The sequence below is a fragment of the Ovis canadensis genome, chromosome 20 (assembly GCF_042477335.2).
Source record: "Ovis canadensis isolate MfBH-ARS-UI-01 breed Bighorn chromosome 20, ARS-UI_OviCan_v2, whole genome shotgun sequence".
In the NCBI taxonomy this organism is placed as follows: Eukaryota; Metazoa; Chordata; class Mammalia; order Artiodactyla; family Bovidae; genus Ovis; species Ovis canadensis.
This window is the reverse complement of record NC_091264.1, coordinates 21,898,788-21,916,623: the sequence shown is the minus strand read 5'-3', so window position 1 is coordinate 21,916,623 and position 17,836 is coordinate 21,898,788. Positions and strand designations below refer to the sequence as shown.

General features: G+C 47.9%; 1 protein-coding gene across 1 annotated transcript in view; it reads left to right on the top strand.

The window, feature by feature from the left end:
• LRRC1 (leucine rich repeat containing 1) overlaps positions 1–17,836 on the top strand; it is a 129,918-nt gene that overhangs the window by 44,943 nt on the left and 67,139 nt on the right. Inside the window, exon 2 of the mRNA XM_069564108.1 lies at positions 1,993–2,110. Coding sequence (XP_069420209.1) covers positions 1,993–2,110 — 118 coding nt within the window. The remainder of the gene's footprint in view (positions 1–1,992; positions 2,111–17,836) is intronic.

The window sequence follows — 17,836 nt, the reverse complement described above, 5'->3', positions numbered from 1 at the left end:
TTCCTTTTTTTTCCCCCTCTTCTGTCTCTCCATCTCTTTGTCTTTCTATTGTCCCTTCTGGGAGATTTCTAGCTTTATATTTCATCTCTTTTGTTGGATTCTTACCTTGATGCTGCATTAGTTTTTAATTTCTTAGGGTTTATTTCTTCTTCTTTTATGGCTGCTTCACCTCCTCTTATTTATCTGTGTCTGAATAACCTTGCCTTTGTTTAAATGAGATTCAGGCACATGAATTAAAAAAGAGAACTGAAGCTCTGAGTGCCTGAATGGGGCTAATATCCTGGGGCTTCCCTCTTGTATAATCTGTGTCCGTAAGTCTGTCTGTTTTCTTGCTGAGAAACCTGGCTGCAGGGAGAAGGGGGTAGATCTCATGGAGCAAGCTCTGACCCCCTTCCCTGTTTCCGGTTGCATGGTCTCATCCCTGATTTTAGCTGGTCTTACAGTCAGCTCTTCTGGAGGAAATTTCCAGTCCCCTGCTTAGTTGTACAAGCCAGAAGAGGGGCTTTGGGGACTTAATTGTCTTTATATCCAAAGAGAAAGTCGCTCAGTCGTGTCTGACTCTTTGTGACCCCATGGACTATATAGTCCATGGAATTCTCCAGGCCAGAATACTGGGGTGGGTAGCTGTTCCCATCTCCAGGGGATCTTCCCAACACAGGGATTTAACCCAGGTCTCCCACATTGCAGGTGGATTCTTTACCAGCTGAGCCACAAAGGAAGCCTGAGAATACTGGAGTAGGTAGCCTATCCCTTCTCCAGTGGATCTTCCCAACCTAGGAATCGAACCTGGGGTCTCCTACAGTGCAGGCAGATTCTTTACCAGCTGAGCTCTCAGGGAAGCCCCTTCCCTCAGAGATACCTGTACCTAATCTCCACAGGCTGCTCACTCCACAGGCTGCTCACTCCACAGGCTTAAAGTTCAGCTTTGTTTTGACTCTCTTATTTGCTGCCATTTTATTCATCTGTTTCCTTGCTTCAAGGATTTTGTCACATGTCTAGTTTGCTTTTCACCCCCTCTCATCTTGAATTGTCTTCATCCCTTTATTTTGTATTTTTATGTCTATGTCCATCTCCCTATAAATTCCTTTGATGCTATTTTAGTACAGTTTTTAAAGGGTGTGGGGCAGAAGGCATTTGCCCTGTGTGCCATGGTTAAGGCAAGGATCCAGTGCAGGCTTTTTTTTAAATTGACCAAAAATATTTCCTTTTCTCCTACACACACTTGTGGGATATTTATATATTTTCTGATGCACAGGAATTTCTTTTGAAATGTTTAAGAAATAGTTTGTTCTAATTTTCAAATATCTTTACTTAACATAGCAGATGTCATACCAGTTTCCGTAAGTAGAAAATGTGACCACCTACTGGATACTTTAAAGGAGCCATTACTGTTCTCACTGAGTTACTTGTTCATTGTGAAAAATTTTTAATTTTGAAGTAATTGTTGCTTGTGCACAGAAATGTCTCGTGTACCTTGTTTACCCCAGCGGTTACATGGTCACGTGACTGTGGTACACTGTTAAGATCAGGAAAGTGACATTGGTACAGTCCTTGATAATTTTTAAAAGACATTTAAAAACATTTAATTATTTTATTTTTGGTCGTGCTGGGCCTTTATTTGCTGCTCGGGCTTTTCTCTAGTTGCAGCAAGTGGGGCCAGTTTTCTGGCTGTGATGCGTGGGCTTCTCAAGGTGGTGGCTTCTCTTGCTGCAGAGCGCGGGCTCTAGGGTGCACAGGCTTCAGTCACTGCGGCGCGTGGGCTCTCGAGCACAGGCTCAGTAGTTGTGGAACACGGGCTTTGTTGCTCCACGGCATGTGGGATCTTCTTGGATCAGGGATCGAACCCATGTCTCCTGCAATGGCAGGCAGATTCTTTACCACTGAGCCCCCAGGGAAGACCAGAGAAGACATACTGTTTTACATTCCATATTGGGCAAAAAATTTGCATTGCAAATATCTGTGAGACCTACATGAACCTGTTTTGTCTTTCAGCAATTTTTCCAGCTAGTCAAGTTACGAAAGCTTGGACTCAGCGATAACGAGATCCAGCGACTCCCTCCAGAAATAGCCAACTTCATGCAGCTGGTGGAGCTCGATGTGTCCCGGAATGGTAAGAAGAAAATGGTTCCACGTGAACCGTCCGTTTATCTCTTCCGATGCTGATGTTTGCAATTTTTAGTAAATGTGGCTGGATGAATGTTCAGGACGTTTTGGGATGAAATTACTGCCATTATCGAATGGTTTGCCACAAAACAAATTTTAGGTGCTGATTTTCTCACGGTCAGTTCACCCTGATTTACAGCGGTGGAGAGGGGCCTGAGAACTCGGCAGCTCTCCCCTCATTTGATGGGAGGAGACACTGAGGGCTGGGAGCATGGTCACCTGTCCAGACCTCAGGGGGCTGCTGTGGTGGGAGCCGTGCTTGGGGAAGGGCTGGTCTCTCCTGGCGGTGGCCTGGCCCCTCAGCTGCTCCCTCAAGAACCTGCCTTTCTGCTGCAGTGAACAGGCCTGCCTGCTGTTTCAGGCATTTCTGTCAGTCTCATTTATTTCTGACTAAGCCCTAGGTAGGCCTGCCCACTTGAATTTGTGTGACGTATTTGTGAGTTTATTTTGATTTTCAGATTCCACTGTAATGTTGCTTTTTAATGGAATGGCCTGATAGGGTGTTTATACTGTGTGCCTGGTTTCGCCTTGTGTCTTATAGCCTTAGAGCATTCCTGGGATAGACTGGTCCCGAGGCTTGTTGGAACATGTTTGATTAATTACCTCAAGGTAAAGTGGCAGCTCCCAGGAGCCCTGTCTTTAGCGGTGAAATTCTGTTCTTGCGAGGACTCTGGTTTAAGGTCCTGAGGATAAGCCCGCACGTACTCTGTTGTTTATAAAAATGATAATCTGTTTCTGTCTCACCTACTGCACACCTGCTTTGTGTTTTTGTTTTGCTTTCATACAAAAATCTGTAGGTTCCATCTCAACGAGCCTCAGGTCTGGCTCTTTCTGCCTGGTGTCCTCTGCAGAAGCCCCCAGGTCTGGATATAGTATTTTCCTGTGGGTCCTTGTTATAAGGCAGCAGTGATAATCAGTACTTCATTGAAAATGTGGAGAAGAAAACAATGATTTACACCCCCCCCCCAACACTTTTCACATTGCCGCTCCCTCTCAGATCCCGTAATTGGAAACTGTCTTTAGGCCACGTCAAATGCTCTTGTCATAGTGTCTGCTTCTGTTTGTCATGAGAATTACTTCTTCCCTTGAAAGTACTACACAAGCGAAAGAATTGTTTGGGGGCCTGCGTTCCTGTCGTCTTCGGTTGCAGGAGAGTCGGTCCTCCGGTGACGGATTTGGCGGTGAGGATGGGGGTGGAGCCGGCGTTCTGCGCGTGCGCTGGGCCCGCACCAGGCCCTGCGCTAGGGCTCTCGCTGCCTCGCTTCTGTTTGTGGGCGCTCTGTCCCGCCCTCCACGCTGGCCTGCTGTCTGGCAACCAGCCTCTTCAGCCTCTGTCTGTTGCGGCCTTCTGCCCTCGCGGCGGCACCTGACGGCCATTACTGAGTGAGGCCTGGTTGACCCAGTGCATCTCTCTAAGGCAGCCGTTAGCCCCAACCCCAGGCCACTGGCTGCCCTAGACACTGGCTGTCCCGCAGCAGGGGTGGCCGGCAGTGCAGAGCGCGGTCAGCCTCCCCTTACACTGCTGTGCAGCGGGGGGACGTCCAGCATTGCCCCCGTCTGAGGTCCGGCATCCCCCTTGTCCCCTCGTCTGAGGTCCGGCATCCCCCGCATCTGAGGTCCGGCATCCCCCCGACTGAGGCCCAGCATCCTCCGTGTCTGAGGTCCGGCATCCCCCATGTCTGAGGTTTCGCATCCCCCACTGCCTGAGGTGCATGCATAGAAACTGCTGGCTCTCGTCTCAGCAGTGTTCTCAGCAGTAAAGACTGGATGGCTGTGAACTCTGCAGCGACTTTGAACAATGACCCCTGAAATCACGCAACCCAAAGAAATTAGATAGCCTTTCTGAAATTGGCGTTAAGAAGGTAAAGAAGCTGGGGTCCAGAAACCCTCGAGAAAGAGGAGACGTATTGGCTTCAATTACTTGGGAGCCGAGGAAAAAACAGAGCTGGAAGGTTGCAGTCCCGTTACTGACTCTCGTGGGAAGACGTGCTCCGTGTGAATTCAGCCTCCTTAGGGGCCAGTTGTACTGGTTCCCACATCAGCTGTGTCTTTCGAAACATTCAGAGGAAGAAAGAAGGGCTACGTGCCTCTCCTCATGCACCCATTTACACCTTGCAGTGTGGCCAGAACGTGAGCTGTCACTGAAGCCCGGTCAGGACCCAGGGTTTGCTTTCCCGGGGAGAACCTTCCCTCCTGCAGGTCTGGACTTTGGTGATGGATCCTGCAGGTCTGCCCCCTTTTTATCAGGCTCTTGTGGAAATGCTGGGGGACTTAACCGCCTGCTTCTCCTATTGGCAGAGGCTTGCTCTGGTGTGTGCGCGTGTTCATGTGTGTGTGTATGTTCGTGTGTGTGTGTATGTTCGTGTGTGTGTGTGCGCGCGCGCGCACAGTGGGAGGTGGTGGAGGAGGCTTTTTTGTGGTTGTGAAAAAGCTGCACAGATGACGGAGCAGAGAAGGGTCACGGTTTTACCATCACCATCAGGATCTTGGGTCTTGAGCTGTTTCCAGACCAGGCAAATCTGCCCATAGTCTCCTCTCATGTTTTCTGGCTGATCAAATCCCGTGAGTGTGAATTTCCTAGGCAGTTCAATCAAAGTGCTAGAGTCTGCAGCCTGAGAGGCCATGTGGGGACCCCCACTTTTCACAGATGTGGGCGTTTGTGAGGGTTTGGGGCTTGTGTCTGGGGGCGTGTGAAACTCTAGGCTCCTGTAGCCCCTGCAGAGGCGGCCCGCCCAGCGATCGGGGTCCTCTGTGTCCCTGAGCTGTGTCTGGGCCGTGGCCGGCGCTGACCACTCTCAGGGTAGAACCTTTCCTGGCGTCCTCAGTCCCTGACTGTCCAGAGAGCATCACTGACCGTGGACGGAGGCACGAGAGAGGGTGGTGTCAGACCCCTGAAGCCCTTTGGATGCTTGTCAGGCTTGAATGTGCCATGGATTAACCGCAGGATTTTGTTAAAATGTGGATTCTGATGCAGACGGTCTGGGGTGGGTCTGGGGGTGCTGCATTGTTCAGAAGCCCTGAAGGGATGCCAGACACACTGAGGGTGGGGTCTTAGCTGTCCCCACCCGCCGGCTTTCTCCTAACATCCCCTCAGCAGCTTCCTGTGGCTCTCAGCACAAATTCACTCAGCCTCTGTCAACCCCATACCTTCCCTGTGTGGAAGGTGGGAAACCTTCAGGGTTTAACCTCCTGGCTAAAGGATAAGATGCTAGAGCTGACTGAACAAGTTGGCTTTGATTCCAGGAACAAAATGAGCCCTTTCCTGATGTTCCCTTGCTCAAGGGAGGGGTTTCAAGTTAAGGTCTGATGCAGTTTCCTCTGGTGAAGAGCACACTACACTTTCATGCCTGGACTTTTATATCTGTTTTCTCTGTTCACCGATTCTTAGCTGTTGGAGGCGAATGCTCTCTGGATATGTGAGAAAAGGCTAGACAGTACTAGCTCACTGTCCACGAATCGAGGACGGACTTTCTTAATGCATCATGAATCTTGCCCAGGGGGTTAGCAATTCAGATTTTATAGTCCATGCTGTAATTTGTACTGTATCATTATCTATTTAGTTCACTTCCCCCTGCAAAATGTAAGGCCTGTGCCACCAGCACTGCTAGAGATGATTTTAAGTGGCACTGCATAAGAGCAGTTTTTAATATTGAATCAAAGTGAGGAAGTTAACCTTTTTCCTTTTCATTAAACATTTTTTTTAACTCCCTTTAGGTTGCTTCCTGTAAAACTTAATAGCTATATTGTATTGATTGTTATATTTATCTTTTATATCTGATGATGATAATAGCTTTCTTCCCTGGTGGCTCAGCTGATAAAGAATCTGCTTGCAATGTGGGATACCTGGGTTTGATCCCTGGGTTGGAAAGATCCCCTGGAGAAGGGAACGGCTACCCACTTCTGTATTCTGACCGGGAGAATTCCATGGTCTGTATAGTCCATGGGGTCACAAAGAGTTGGATACGGCTGAGTGACTTTCACTTTCATTCACGTTAGTGATTTTAAAAATAAATCTTACTCAAAAAAGTTAAAAGAATGAAGTAAATAATAAAGAACACTGGTGCTCCACCAGGATGGCACAAATCATAAAGGTCGAGCAGGGATGGATGAGTTGAGGAAATGCTGTTGTTATTCACACAGCCAGTGAGGGTTTGAGTTTCTTTCTTTTATGGGGCAAATAATGCTGTGTGTGGAGCAAACATGGCCAGAGACCCCAAATGCGGAGAATTACTTTGCAAACTTGAGTGAACAGGAAACTAAAAGGTGGGTTTAATATACACCCACACTGGCACCAGGACAGCACTTCACACTTAGCAGAGGGACAGCTGATCCAACGGAGAAGGCGACGGCACCCCACTCCGATACTCTTGCCTGGAAAATCCTATGGACAGAGGAGCCTGGTGGGCTGACGTGACTTAGCAGCAGCAGCTGATCCAATCCACCAGCAGGATCCTCGTCCCACAAAGTCAAGAGCTGGACATGTGCTAAGTGCTGGGGTTAGTTGCCCTCTGTCCGGCTGCAAGACGGGGATCACAGCCCATGGTTGGTGGCTGTGGGCTTGTTTAATGACATCTGAGGCCAATTTTGAAGCCTGCTGGAATGACCTGGTGACATCAGGTCTTGGTGCTTCTCAGTGAGCCCTGAAAAAAGCTCTTTCTGGCAAGCAAGGCATCCTGTGTGCCTAGAAGTCCCTTCTCAGTGATGAACAGTTGGCCCTTTGGGGGTAATGACTACATACGTCCCCCAGCGTGGCAGAGGCCCCTGCCCACGCAGACTCTAGGCTTGCCACAGCCAGGCCATCGTTCCCTCGTCCGCCTCTGCCTGGATCGGGACCGGGCTTGGAGCCCTGCTCCATGGCTAGATTTCAGCCACGCTGTCCCAGTCACTGTGAAAACGGCCCAGGAGACTCCCCTGGGGGAGATGCCGGTGGAGCCCCTCTGCCTGCAGCTGCAGAGCGACAGGCCTGCTTTTGCTGTCTCTGCGGGTGCTGCCACATTCCTGCCGCAAGCCCTTCCTCTGTCTTTTTAGCTTTTGTCAGAAAGAGGGGTTCACAATAAAAATATATATATTATTGTCTTCTACTCATTAAATCCCGATAATAGTACTTATTTTCAAAGTGAATATGGAAAGAAAATTTGGCATCTGTTTTCTGATCAGCCTTCCATGCCACAAAGACTTTTTTGGGGGGACCTTGTTTCTTTTTTTAAATTAAAACAGACATTTTATTTATTGATTTGGCTGTCGGGTCTCAGTTACCGCACGTGGGATGTTTGTTGCCGAGTCTTCGTTGTGTTATACGAATCTTTCTTTGTTGTATGTGGCTCAGTAGTTGTGGAATCGGGCTTAGTTGTTCTGCGTGTTGTGGGATCTTAATTCCCCAACGACAGATTGAACCCCTGTCCCCTGTGTTGGAAGGTGGATTCTTAACCCCTGGACTATCAAGGAAGCCCTGGGAAGCCCTGTTTAGATGTGAGGGTGTATGGGAATCCTTGTAAACATTGAAAATTGGAATAAACTTTGCAAACGTTGCAAAAGACCCTTCGTCCCTTTTCTTTGGTGCCGTAGAGAAACATCAGTGGTATTTTATCAAATTGTTAAATTTGAAGGGAAGTTTTGAAGCAATGCTTCTGCTCGAAATGATTTTGCAGCTCTTTAAGAATTTGTTGGTTTGAGATCCACAGACCAGTGGTTTCACATCCTCAGGTGGGTTGGTTTTCAAAAACAGCCACCTTAGGTAAATAAACCAGGACAGTTTTATAGGAATCAAAATCTGCCTCAGGTTGCAATTTCAAAAAAACATAGAGTTGTTAAGTAAGTAAGTAAGTGAAAGTCACTCAGTCGTGTCTGACTCTTTGCAACCCCATGGGCTGTACAGTCCGTGGAATTCTCTAGGCCAGAATACTGGAGTGGGTTGCCTTTCTCTTCTCCAAGGGATCTTCCCAACCCAGGGACTGAACTGGGGTCTCCCACAGGCAGGTGGATTCTTTACCAGCTGAGCTACAAGGGAAGCCCCAAAGAGTCGTTACTCTTTATTAATTCATATGGTCATTTTCTTCTTCTCAGAAAAATTGTGACTGTTCTCAGTAAGTTGTAGGTTCATATAACTTCCTCTCTCTCTCTCTCTTTAATTATCAGGTTCGTAATAGAGAGGGTGCCCCCTGAGTTTGAGGTCAACACCTTTGAATGTATTTTTTAGGTTAATGTGCTCTTCAGTCTATCCTGGGCTCTCGAAATGCTTAGAGACTCTCATCCCCGTCCCCTCTCCACATGCCTCCCCCATTCAGTTTATTCACTCAGTCCTGTGCTGCTCTGTGCTGGGGCGTGAATTTTCCAGAACAGTGTTAGATTTACACAGAGTGGGCTAAATTGAAGATACACAATTGTAGTGGTTTCTCCTGAAATAAAACGAAACCCTGGGCATATATCTGAAGAAAACTAATTGGAAAAGATACATGCACCCCGATGTTCATAGCAGCCCTATTCACAATAGCAAGAAGCAACCTAAACTGTCCATTGATAAATGAATGGATAAAGATGTGCATATGTAAAGTGGTGTATTACTGAGCCATTAAAAAAAAATGAAATAATGCCATTTGTAGCAACACGGATGGACCTGGAGATGATGATACTAAATGAAGTAAGCCAGAGAAAGACAAATAGCATATGGTGTCACTTATATGTGGAATCTAAAATATGACACAAAGGAACTTATCTACGAAATGGAGACAGACTCGTGGACGTAGACAACAGACGGGTGGTTGCTAAGGGGGAGGAGCGGAGGGGAAGGGATGGGCTGGGAGTGTGGGATGCGGAGATGCAACTGTTACGCGTGAGTGGATGAACAGCAAGGTCCTACTTGCCGCACAGGGAACTCTGTTCAGCATCCTGTGATAGTGAACCTGTTGGTCACCTCCACTGTATAAGGGGTTTGATTTAGGTCTTACCTGAATGGCTTAGTGGTTTTCCCTACTTCCTTCAATATAAGCGTGAGTTTTGCAGTAAGGAGCTCATGATCTGAGGCACAGTCAGCTCCAGGTCTTGTTTTTGCTGACTGCATAGAGCTTCTCTATCTTTGGGTGCAAAGAATATAATCAGTCTGATTTTGATATTGGCCATCTGGTGATGTCCACGTGTAGAGTCTTCTCTTGTGTTGTTGGAAGAGGGTGTTTGCCATGACCAGTGCGTTCTCTTGATAAAACTCTGTTAGCCTTCACCCTGCTTCATTTTGTACTCCAAGGCCAAACTTGTCTGTTATCTAGGTCTCTTGACTTCCTACTTTTGCATTCCAATCACCATGATAAAAAGGGCATCTTTTTTTTTTTTTTTTTGGGGGGGGTGTTAGTTTTAGAAGGTGTCGTAGGTCTTCATAGAACTGTTAAACTTCAGCTTCTTAGGCATTAGTGGTTGGATAGATTTGGATTACTGTGATGTTGAATGGTTTGCCTTGGAAACAAATCAAGATCATTCCATCGTTTTTTGAGATTGCAGCCAAGTATTGCATTGAGAATCTTTTGTTGATTATGAGGGCTACTATGAAGAATTCTTACCCTCACAGGAGTAGATACAGTGGTCACCTGAATTGAATTCTCTCATTCCTGTCCATTTTAGTTCACTGATTACTAAGATGCTGACGTGCACTCTTGCCGTCTCCTTCTTGACTGCATCCAATTTGCCTTGATTCATGGACCTAACATTCCAGCTTCCTATGCAATATTATTCTTTAAAGATCAGGCTTTACTTTTACCACCAGACACATCCACAGCTGGGCATTGTTTCTGCTTTGGCCCAGCCTGTTCATTCTTTCTGGAGCTATTTCTCTACTCTTCCTCAGTAGCATATGGGACACCTAATGACTTGGGGGGTTCATCTTCTGGTGTCATATCTTTTTGCCTTCATATACTGTTCACGGGGTTCTTGTGGCAGGATTACTGCAGTGGTTTGCTATTCCCTCCTCTACTGGACCACGTTTTTTCGGAACTCTTCACTATGACCTGTCCGTCTTGGGTGGCCCTGCATGGCTCATAGCTTCATTGGGTTATGCAAGCCCCTTCACCATGACAAGGCTGTGTTCAGGAAGGAGAGGCTATTATATATAGAGTGGATACATAACAAGGTCCTGTTGTTTGCAGAGGTCCTGCTGTATGTATGCTCTTTTCAATATCCTGTGATAAACCATAATGGAAAAGAATATGACAGAGAAGGTGTAGATATGTATAACTGAGTCACTTTGCTGTACGGCAGAAATGATCACATTGTAAATCAACTATACTTAAAAAAAAAAGTGGGATGCTAGCCTCTGCTCCCTTTCTAATCAGACAGTTTATGTCGGTGTTGGGTTGACAGGATGCAGCTCTAAAAGTGGTTGAGGGTGAGTGGCCACAGTGCCTCATTTTTGATTTTGAGGTCACCTATTTTGTCTTGTGAATGAGGCTTGAGCCAGGAGATGCTGAGCCTTCAGGCAGCTGAGGGCTGAATGGCCTCTCTCCATCAGGATGATGGCAACCATGTGTTGCCATGACCACACACAGTGCTCTGAGCTTATTAAGCTAGAAAAGATGCATCCTAGAAAGGGATGAGGAGTCCTAGGAGGAAGGAGGGAATGAGGAGCAGGACTGAGAACTGAAACTAGAGGGTTACATATAGAAATGGTGTGGATTTTAAACTGGCTTTGTAAGCATTGAATATGTACCTGCTCAAAGCTAATAATAAATTGTGATTCTTAAATCTTTTTAGTTTGGAAAGCCCATGGACTGAGGCCTTTTTTTTTTTTTAATGCTTATGATTATCAACTATAGCCCATGGCTCTTTGCTGATTCTTCTGTCCCTTAAGGAGGTGATTCTACAGGTGCAACAGACATATGTAAGGAATTCAACATTAATGACTTACATTGTCATATAAATACAGTGCTCACTGCATGCAGAGAGATGTCAGTTCCAGTGTAACTGATTTGAAAGAGACTTGAGAGAATAATGGAGATTTTTGGTTTGAAGTTGAAATCAAGCAGTCTTTAACAGTTCTCATACTTTAGTTGCAAATTTGGAGGGAGTTAATGAGTAGATAACCTCGGCTGAGTTGTTTGTTGGAAAAAAATTTTCAAATGTTTGTTATATATTCACAGAGTCAGTGGTATCATTAAAACTGCAAATATCTCAGTGCTTGCCTAGTGGATATTCACTGAAAAATTTTAAATTCATCAAAGATCAGAGAAGAGGGAATTCCCTGGTTGTCCAGTGGTTGGGACTTGGAGCTTTTACTGCTGTGGGCCTGGGTTCAGTCCCTGGTCAGAGAACTAAGACCCACAAACTGTGCAGCCAAATAAATCAGAGACATGCTCAAGATCAGAGACACTCCTAGTGCCTACAGTAAGAACCACAGCTACCTGAACTGTCCCGAGATTCAGTGTGTGGCTGACTACTGCTGTGTTGTAAAGGGTTTGCTCTGACTGTGCTCAGCTCTGTGCATTAGTCAAGAGAGACTGACTTGCTACAAAATGCAGAAATCGCAAGGGCTCAACAGAATAAGAGACTTGCTAATCAGTCTGTCAGCCTACAGTCCTGTGTGTGTCTGTGTCTGTGTGTGTGTGTGTGTGTGTGTGTGCGCGCGCGCGCGTGCTGGGGGGTCGTGGAATGGGGAGGTGGGTGGTGAGAGGCTTTGCTCTGTATATTCAGGGATCTAGTTTTCCTTCTTGGACACTCATCTTCCTTCAACTAGTGGCCCCCAGTGGGAGGGGGAGATGGGGTTTGTGCCTGGGTGAATTTTGTGGGCTGGGTTGAGAAATGGCCTACTTCATCCCCATCCATGTTCTATTGGCCAGTTTTATGTCCACAACTTAACTGAACGGAGCTTGGAAATGCAGTTAGCTGTTTACACAAGAAGAAGGGAAACCCAGCTGTTGGTAAGGCAGGAGCAGTAGCTGCCGCAGCTTGCATTTCATTGAATCCTGGAGTTGTATGGTTTTATATGGGGGCTCAGTGGTGAACAGTCTGCCCGCCAGTGCAGGAGATGTGGGTTCAGTCTCTGGGTTGGGAAGAGCCCCTGGAGAAGGAAGTGGCTGCCCACTCTGGTTCTCTTGTCTGGGAGATCCCATGCGCAGAGGAGCTTGGGGGGTGATAGTCCATGGGGTTGCAAAAGAGTCAGACACGACTTAATGACTCAACAACAACAACATGTGATTGATCACACGGAAGCCTAGTAAACACACACACACTCGATTCTGTTGCACTGTCCCAGTCTTCCAGTGAGTGACCCATTTGTAGGAAATTCAGGTGTGTGCTCCCAAAGAGGAAGGGTAGAGTCCTCCCCGCATCTGCACAAAAATGTGTAAACTCAGAGACAGATCAGCCTGGTGGGTGCCCACCCATTTGCTAAGAGTTAGCATAGCAAGTACACATGATTATTTTAAAATTTGAATTTTTAGAAACTGGTTTAAAGTGTATTTTGAAAATACACTTTACATTTGAGGGATGTTTGACGTACTTGCTTTAGGCAACATGGAATCCTGAAAGGTTTTCAAGATAGGAATCACCATCTTGGACGAGTTGCTTCAGCTCTGTCTTTCTCAGTTTCGTCTGTGGAATGGTATGATGCCTCTTAAAAGAGGCTATACAAGTAGAGGACTCAAAGCAGTGCCTTGTATGCAGTGAACACTCTGTTGGCTGCTGGAATTAACCCTATTGTCGTCCTTCACTTTGCACCATGAGGGTCCACACTGGCACCGTGAGAGTAAGAATGCGGGGCAAGAGCGAGGACTCAGGCAGGCCTGAAGGCTGCAGTGACGCAGGTGGGGGAGGCTTCTTCCTGAAGTGACGTCTAGATACTGTGTGCTTTATACTAGGCATGTGCTGTTTCCTCACACCTGTGTTTTATCTAATCAACACACCAGTCTTGCGAGCTGGATCAGCAGCATCTCAGGATGACTGATGAGGAAGCTGGGGGCTGAAGAAGCTGTGATGTGCCTCCAAGTCATATTTCTAGTAAGGGATGGAGCTTCAGTAAGAAACCGGGGGGGGGGCACTTTTAGTTATTTTGGGGAACATTGAGCATGATAAAGGTAAGGCTGATAGTTTCAGTCTGTTTGGAGAGAAAGAGTATAGACGATACTAGGACTAAGTGCTCTTTGCGTTTGGAGTGAAAAGAGGAAGAAGTTATCCTGAGACTTAAACTCATGAAATTCTACCCGGTAATTGAATTCAGCCACCAGCAGATGTGGTCTGCTGTGAGAGGTGGCTTGTATGCCTTTTGTGTCCAGAAAGGGAACATCAGTTAATGAGGGGGAGCAGGGCTTTCTAGGGAAGCTCTGAAGCGATCCTTCTGAGGTCATTGTTGCGCTGTTTTGGCAAACGACCGGTGTGTTGCCTGAAGTGTAGAACAAGGAGAGCCCAAGACAAAGACCTTATGGGGTTTTGCTTTTGAAAACGAAGTAAAAAGATTAGACAGTGTGAATGTCCCAGGTCCTTTGGAAGTAGGTTTGGCCCTCTCCTATGGAGAGGACTGTGTCTCTGATTGGCCAGTGGCCAAGGTCATCCCATGTTCTTTTCTCAGTGTGAATATTCCGTAAGCACTGTAATGGGGTGTTTAATTCTTGATATGGATTGTGAAGGTGTAGAGAATACCTTCAGCTGATACGCTGACACGTTGGTATTAGCATCTGGCTCCATCAGATTGATCACTGGTCCCACCTGAATTTTCTTAGTATGGCACCCATTTTCATAGCCTTATCTCCTTTGTGCAAACTGTCACTGACCTGGCACCTGGGTGACTCACCTGGTTAACCCACTGACGTTCATGTCACTCATGTTGTACACGTGAGGCTCCTGGTCTCTGGGAAGTTCTTCTTTGAGTATCCCCAACTTAGCTGCTGTTTTTTTGTTTTTGTCTTGCTCTAGATAATGTGAATTACACTTGACCTGTCACTGAGATGACTAGGAAGGGTAGAACCAGGAATACAAGGATCGTTTCTTTAGCACCTTATGTTTTTCAAAACACGGGTTGCTTGTTAACCATAATGATAAGGCATTATAAAGAAACATGGTTGATTAACCAAGAGAACTGGTAGATCTTTATCCTCAGAATACTTCCTGAAGGCTTACTGGGTATAAACTGTGAGGCCAAGCACGCACGGCCTGTGTGTTTTCATCTTTAATCCTCAAGAAGGAAGTTTGTACCCTCTTTTTGACGGTTGAGAAAATCATCTCTCAGGTTTAAAAACTCGGTTGCTCGTCACAGGGCAATTGAGTAGTGGATCCAGGTTTGTTAGATTCCAAATCACAGTTCTGTCTCCCCAGTATGCAAATTTTGTGTCTTCTCAGAAATAGTTGTCATTAATGTTTTTGTGTATTCTGTTTATCATTATTCTCTTCATTACCTGCTTCACAAAGTTGGGGTTATGCAGCATGTAAATATTTCTGTCTTGCTTTCACTTACTTCATTTAGGTTTGTGAACATTTCTCTAACCATTATTGGTAAATATTTAACTGTTTTACCAAGGTAGATTAATCAATAACCCTTGTCTTTTTGACTTCCTGGAGAAAACATGAACACCAAGAGGAAGCTGTGGGCTTGAAAGGTAGCATTGGGTAGGTAACCATCAAGACAGGGCTTTCCAGAGAATGTCATAAGGTACAGGCAACCGGACAGAGTGCGGAAGGAGGCGAGGAAGCAGTTTGGAAGTCTCTGCCTGCTTTAGAGTCTTGTGCCGAGAGCAGTGAGGGGGGCGCCGCCACCCTCGGGCCCGGCTCAGGGTGGGCGTGCAGCTCAGGGTGGGCACGCGGCTCAGGGTGGGCGCGCGGCTCAGGGTGGGCACGTGGTAGTGGAGGTGGACCGAAGCCGGCGGACTGCAGGCGCCCAGCCCTCTTCGGCTCTGTGAAACATCAGCCCCATGTGTACCTGACGTGTGTGTCGTTGGTGAAGGTGCTCAGGGAAAGTGCCACTGCGCGTTAAGAGGTGGTGTCCTGAAGTGTTTAACTCCGCCGTTCACCTTTGTCTAGCGGTGCTGCAGGCTGTGGAGGAACAGGCCTTCCTGTGTTCAGCGGGGTGGATGAGTGCTGGGTGGAGAGGAACACAGGGTCTGAGCCAGGCAGACGCACGTGGAGGGGTGCTGCTGAGCCAGGCAGATGCACGTGGTGGGGTGCTGCTGAGCAGCATGCATCCCCTGTCACAGGCGGCCCAGAGCCAGGGGCCATGGGGTCCCCAGGGAAACCGGAAAGGCCAGCGGAGGTCGGGTCTCTCATCAACGGCCCCCGCTCAGTGCAGGGGGCAGCCGGCACCCGGAACTGAGTGGGTCACGGGGGTTCCTCCCTCCCCGCGTCTAACTCAGACCTTCCTAACTTTTTTAATTCCATTTTTTAAATGTTGTATTGGCGTATAGTTGATTTATAGTGTTGTGCCTGGAGGAGGGCATGGGAACCCACTCCAGTGTTGCCTGGAGAATCCCAGGACAGCGGTGCCTGGTGGGCTACAGCCAAGGGGATTGCAGAGTCAGACACGACTGAAGCCACTTAGCGCACGTGCACACATAGTTGACTTATAATATGTTAGTTTCAGGTGTACAGCTAAGTGAATCAGTTACACTTTCTTTTTCAGATTCTTTTTCCTTGTAGGTTGTTAGAGAGTATGAAGCAGAGCCCCCTGTGCCATGCAGTAGTCCTGTTGCTTCTCTGTTTTATATATAGCAGTGTGTGCATGTTAATTCCAAACTCCTCACTTATCTCCCCCTGCCACGTTTCCCCTTTGGTACCGTATGTTTGTTTTTGGAGTCTGTGAGTCTGTCTCCTGTAAATGAGTTCAGTTGTGTCTTTTTTATTTCACATGTAAGTGATGTCACGTGGTATTTGTCTTTCTCTGTCTGACTGAGTACGATCATCTCTACGTCCATCCATGTTGCTGCAAACGGCTTTCTTTCACTCTTTTCTGTGGCTAATATTTCATTGTGTATATGTACCACATGTTATTTATCCATAACTCAGACCTTGTCATCAAGGTCCCTGTCTTGAGCTCTTATCTTGGACTAGTCAGCTTTTAGGTGTGACCCGTTGAACCATGGTGAGGAGGTCTCCCTGTAGGTCATTGGCATTTCCTGAGCAGATGCCCTGGCTTCTGGAGCCCTACTGTGCTGCCAGCCAGCGTTATTCTCATTTCTGAGATGCCACTTGGCCGTGTTGGCAACTGTTAATGACCTTCCTCAGTGGTCCAGATGGAAAGAGGAAAACTCAAGTCAGTGCTCAGAATTAAGGCAGCATGTTTCCTTATGAAAGGCCCATCAGAGCCCGGGTGAAGTTTCTTGGCCAGAATGCACGCTTCACTGAGACAAGGGACAGTGGGGCAGGAACAGTTTTGGAATGAGTTGTACTGACTTCTTGAATTTTTAACCAAGACCACGTATTCGAGTTCTGTGCTGGGGGCCACCAGTAACAGGTCAGAAGGGTGATGGCTCTCAGGGGTTTAGGGACAGAGGTGAAAGGACCAGGCCCATCTGTGATGACTGGATGAGGTTATAGGTGTGCCTGAAGGAGCATAGGGTGGGGTGGGGCCTCCTTCGTTCCCGGGGATGGAGGAATATTAAGAAGACTCCCTGGGAAAGGTGGCATTTACTCAGAATCTGAGCAGCAAGTCGCAGGTAGAGACAAAGAAATGCAGGAAGGATGTTCCTAGGCAGATGACACGGCGCGTGTGCTTGTCTGAAGGTGTGAAACTTGGGAAATGCAGTCTGTTACCGCAGCACATGTCGAGAGACGCGACCGCAGAGAGGTGGATGGCAGGGGGGTTGGGAGGGCCCGGGGACCTGGGTGAGGAGCGCTTTCTGGAAACCCGGGGCAGTGGGGGTGTTGAGTCTGTGAAAGGGTGATGCTAAGGTCTGAAGGAGATCAGCCCTGGGATTTCTTCGGAAGGGATGATGCTAAAGCTGAAACTCCAGTACTCTGGCCACCTCATGCGAAGAGTTGACTCATTGGAAAAGACTCTGATGCTGGGAGGGATTGGGGGCAGGAGGAGAAGGGGACGACAGAGGATGAGATGGCTGGATGGCATCACGGACTCGATGGACGTGAGTCTGAGTGAACTCTGGGAGTTGGCGATGGACAGGGAGGCCTGGTGTGCTGCGATTCATGGGGTCGCAAAGAGTTGGACACGACTGAGCGACTGAACTGAACTGAACGGAAGGTCACCCAGAGGGAGCTTGGGCTTGGTGGGGGCAGCCTGGGGGCAGGAGGCAGGCATCCATGTGGGGGATGGAGAGACTGGGTGGGGAGCAGGGAGAGAGGAGATGCGGGACCAGGCCTGAGGGTGACAGGTGGGGAGGTGACTAGGTGTGGGGGGAAGGGCGAGTGAGAGGTCTGGGTCTAGGATGAACCCCCGCTTCCCGCCACGGGGAGACAGGAGATCCTGAAGGCAGGGGCAGGACTAAGTGCAGAGGTGCGGGCAGGCTCCTTTGGAAGATCCCCGTGGGGGTGTTCGGCGGGCAGCGGAATATCAGGTCTGAGGCTTGGGGGAGCTGAAGGTTTGGGAGGCATCCTTGTAGGGGTGATGTTTGGCGCTGCAGGAGTGAAGATGCAGGTGCCTGCAGAGAAAAATGCCAGAAGGAGTGGCAAGGGGGCTGGTCGGCAGAGTGCTGGCTGGCATCAAGGACAAGCTGCCACCTGACTGCGTCAGACACCCCAGAGGACGGGCCTTACAGGT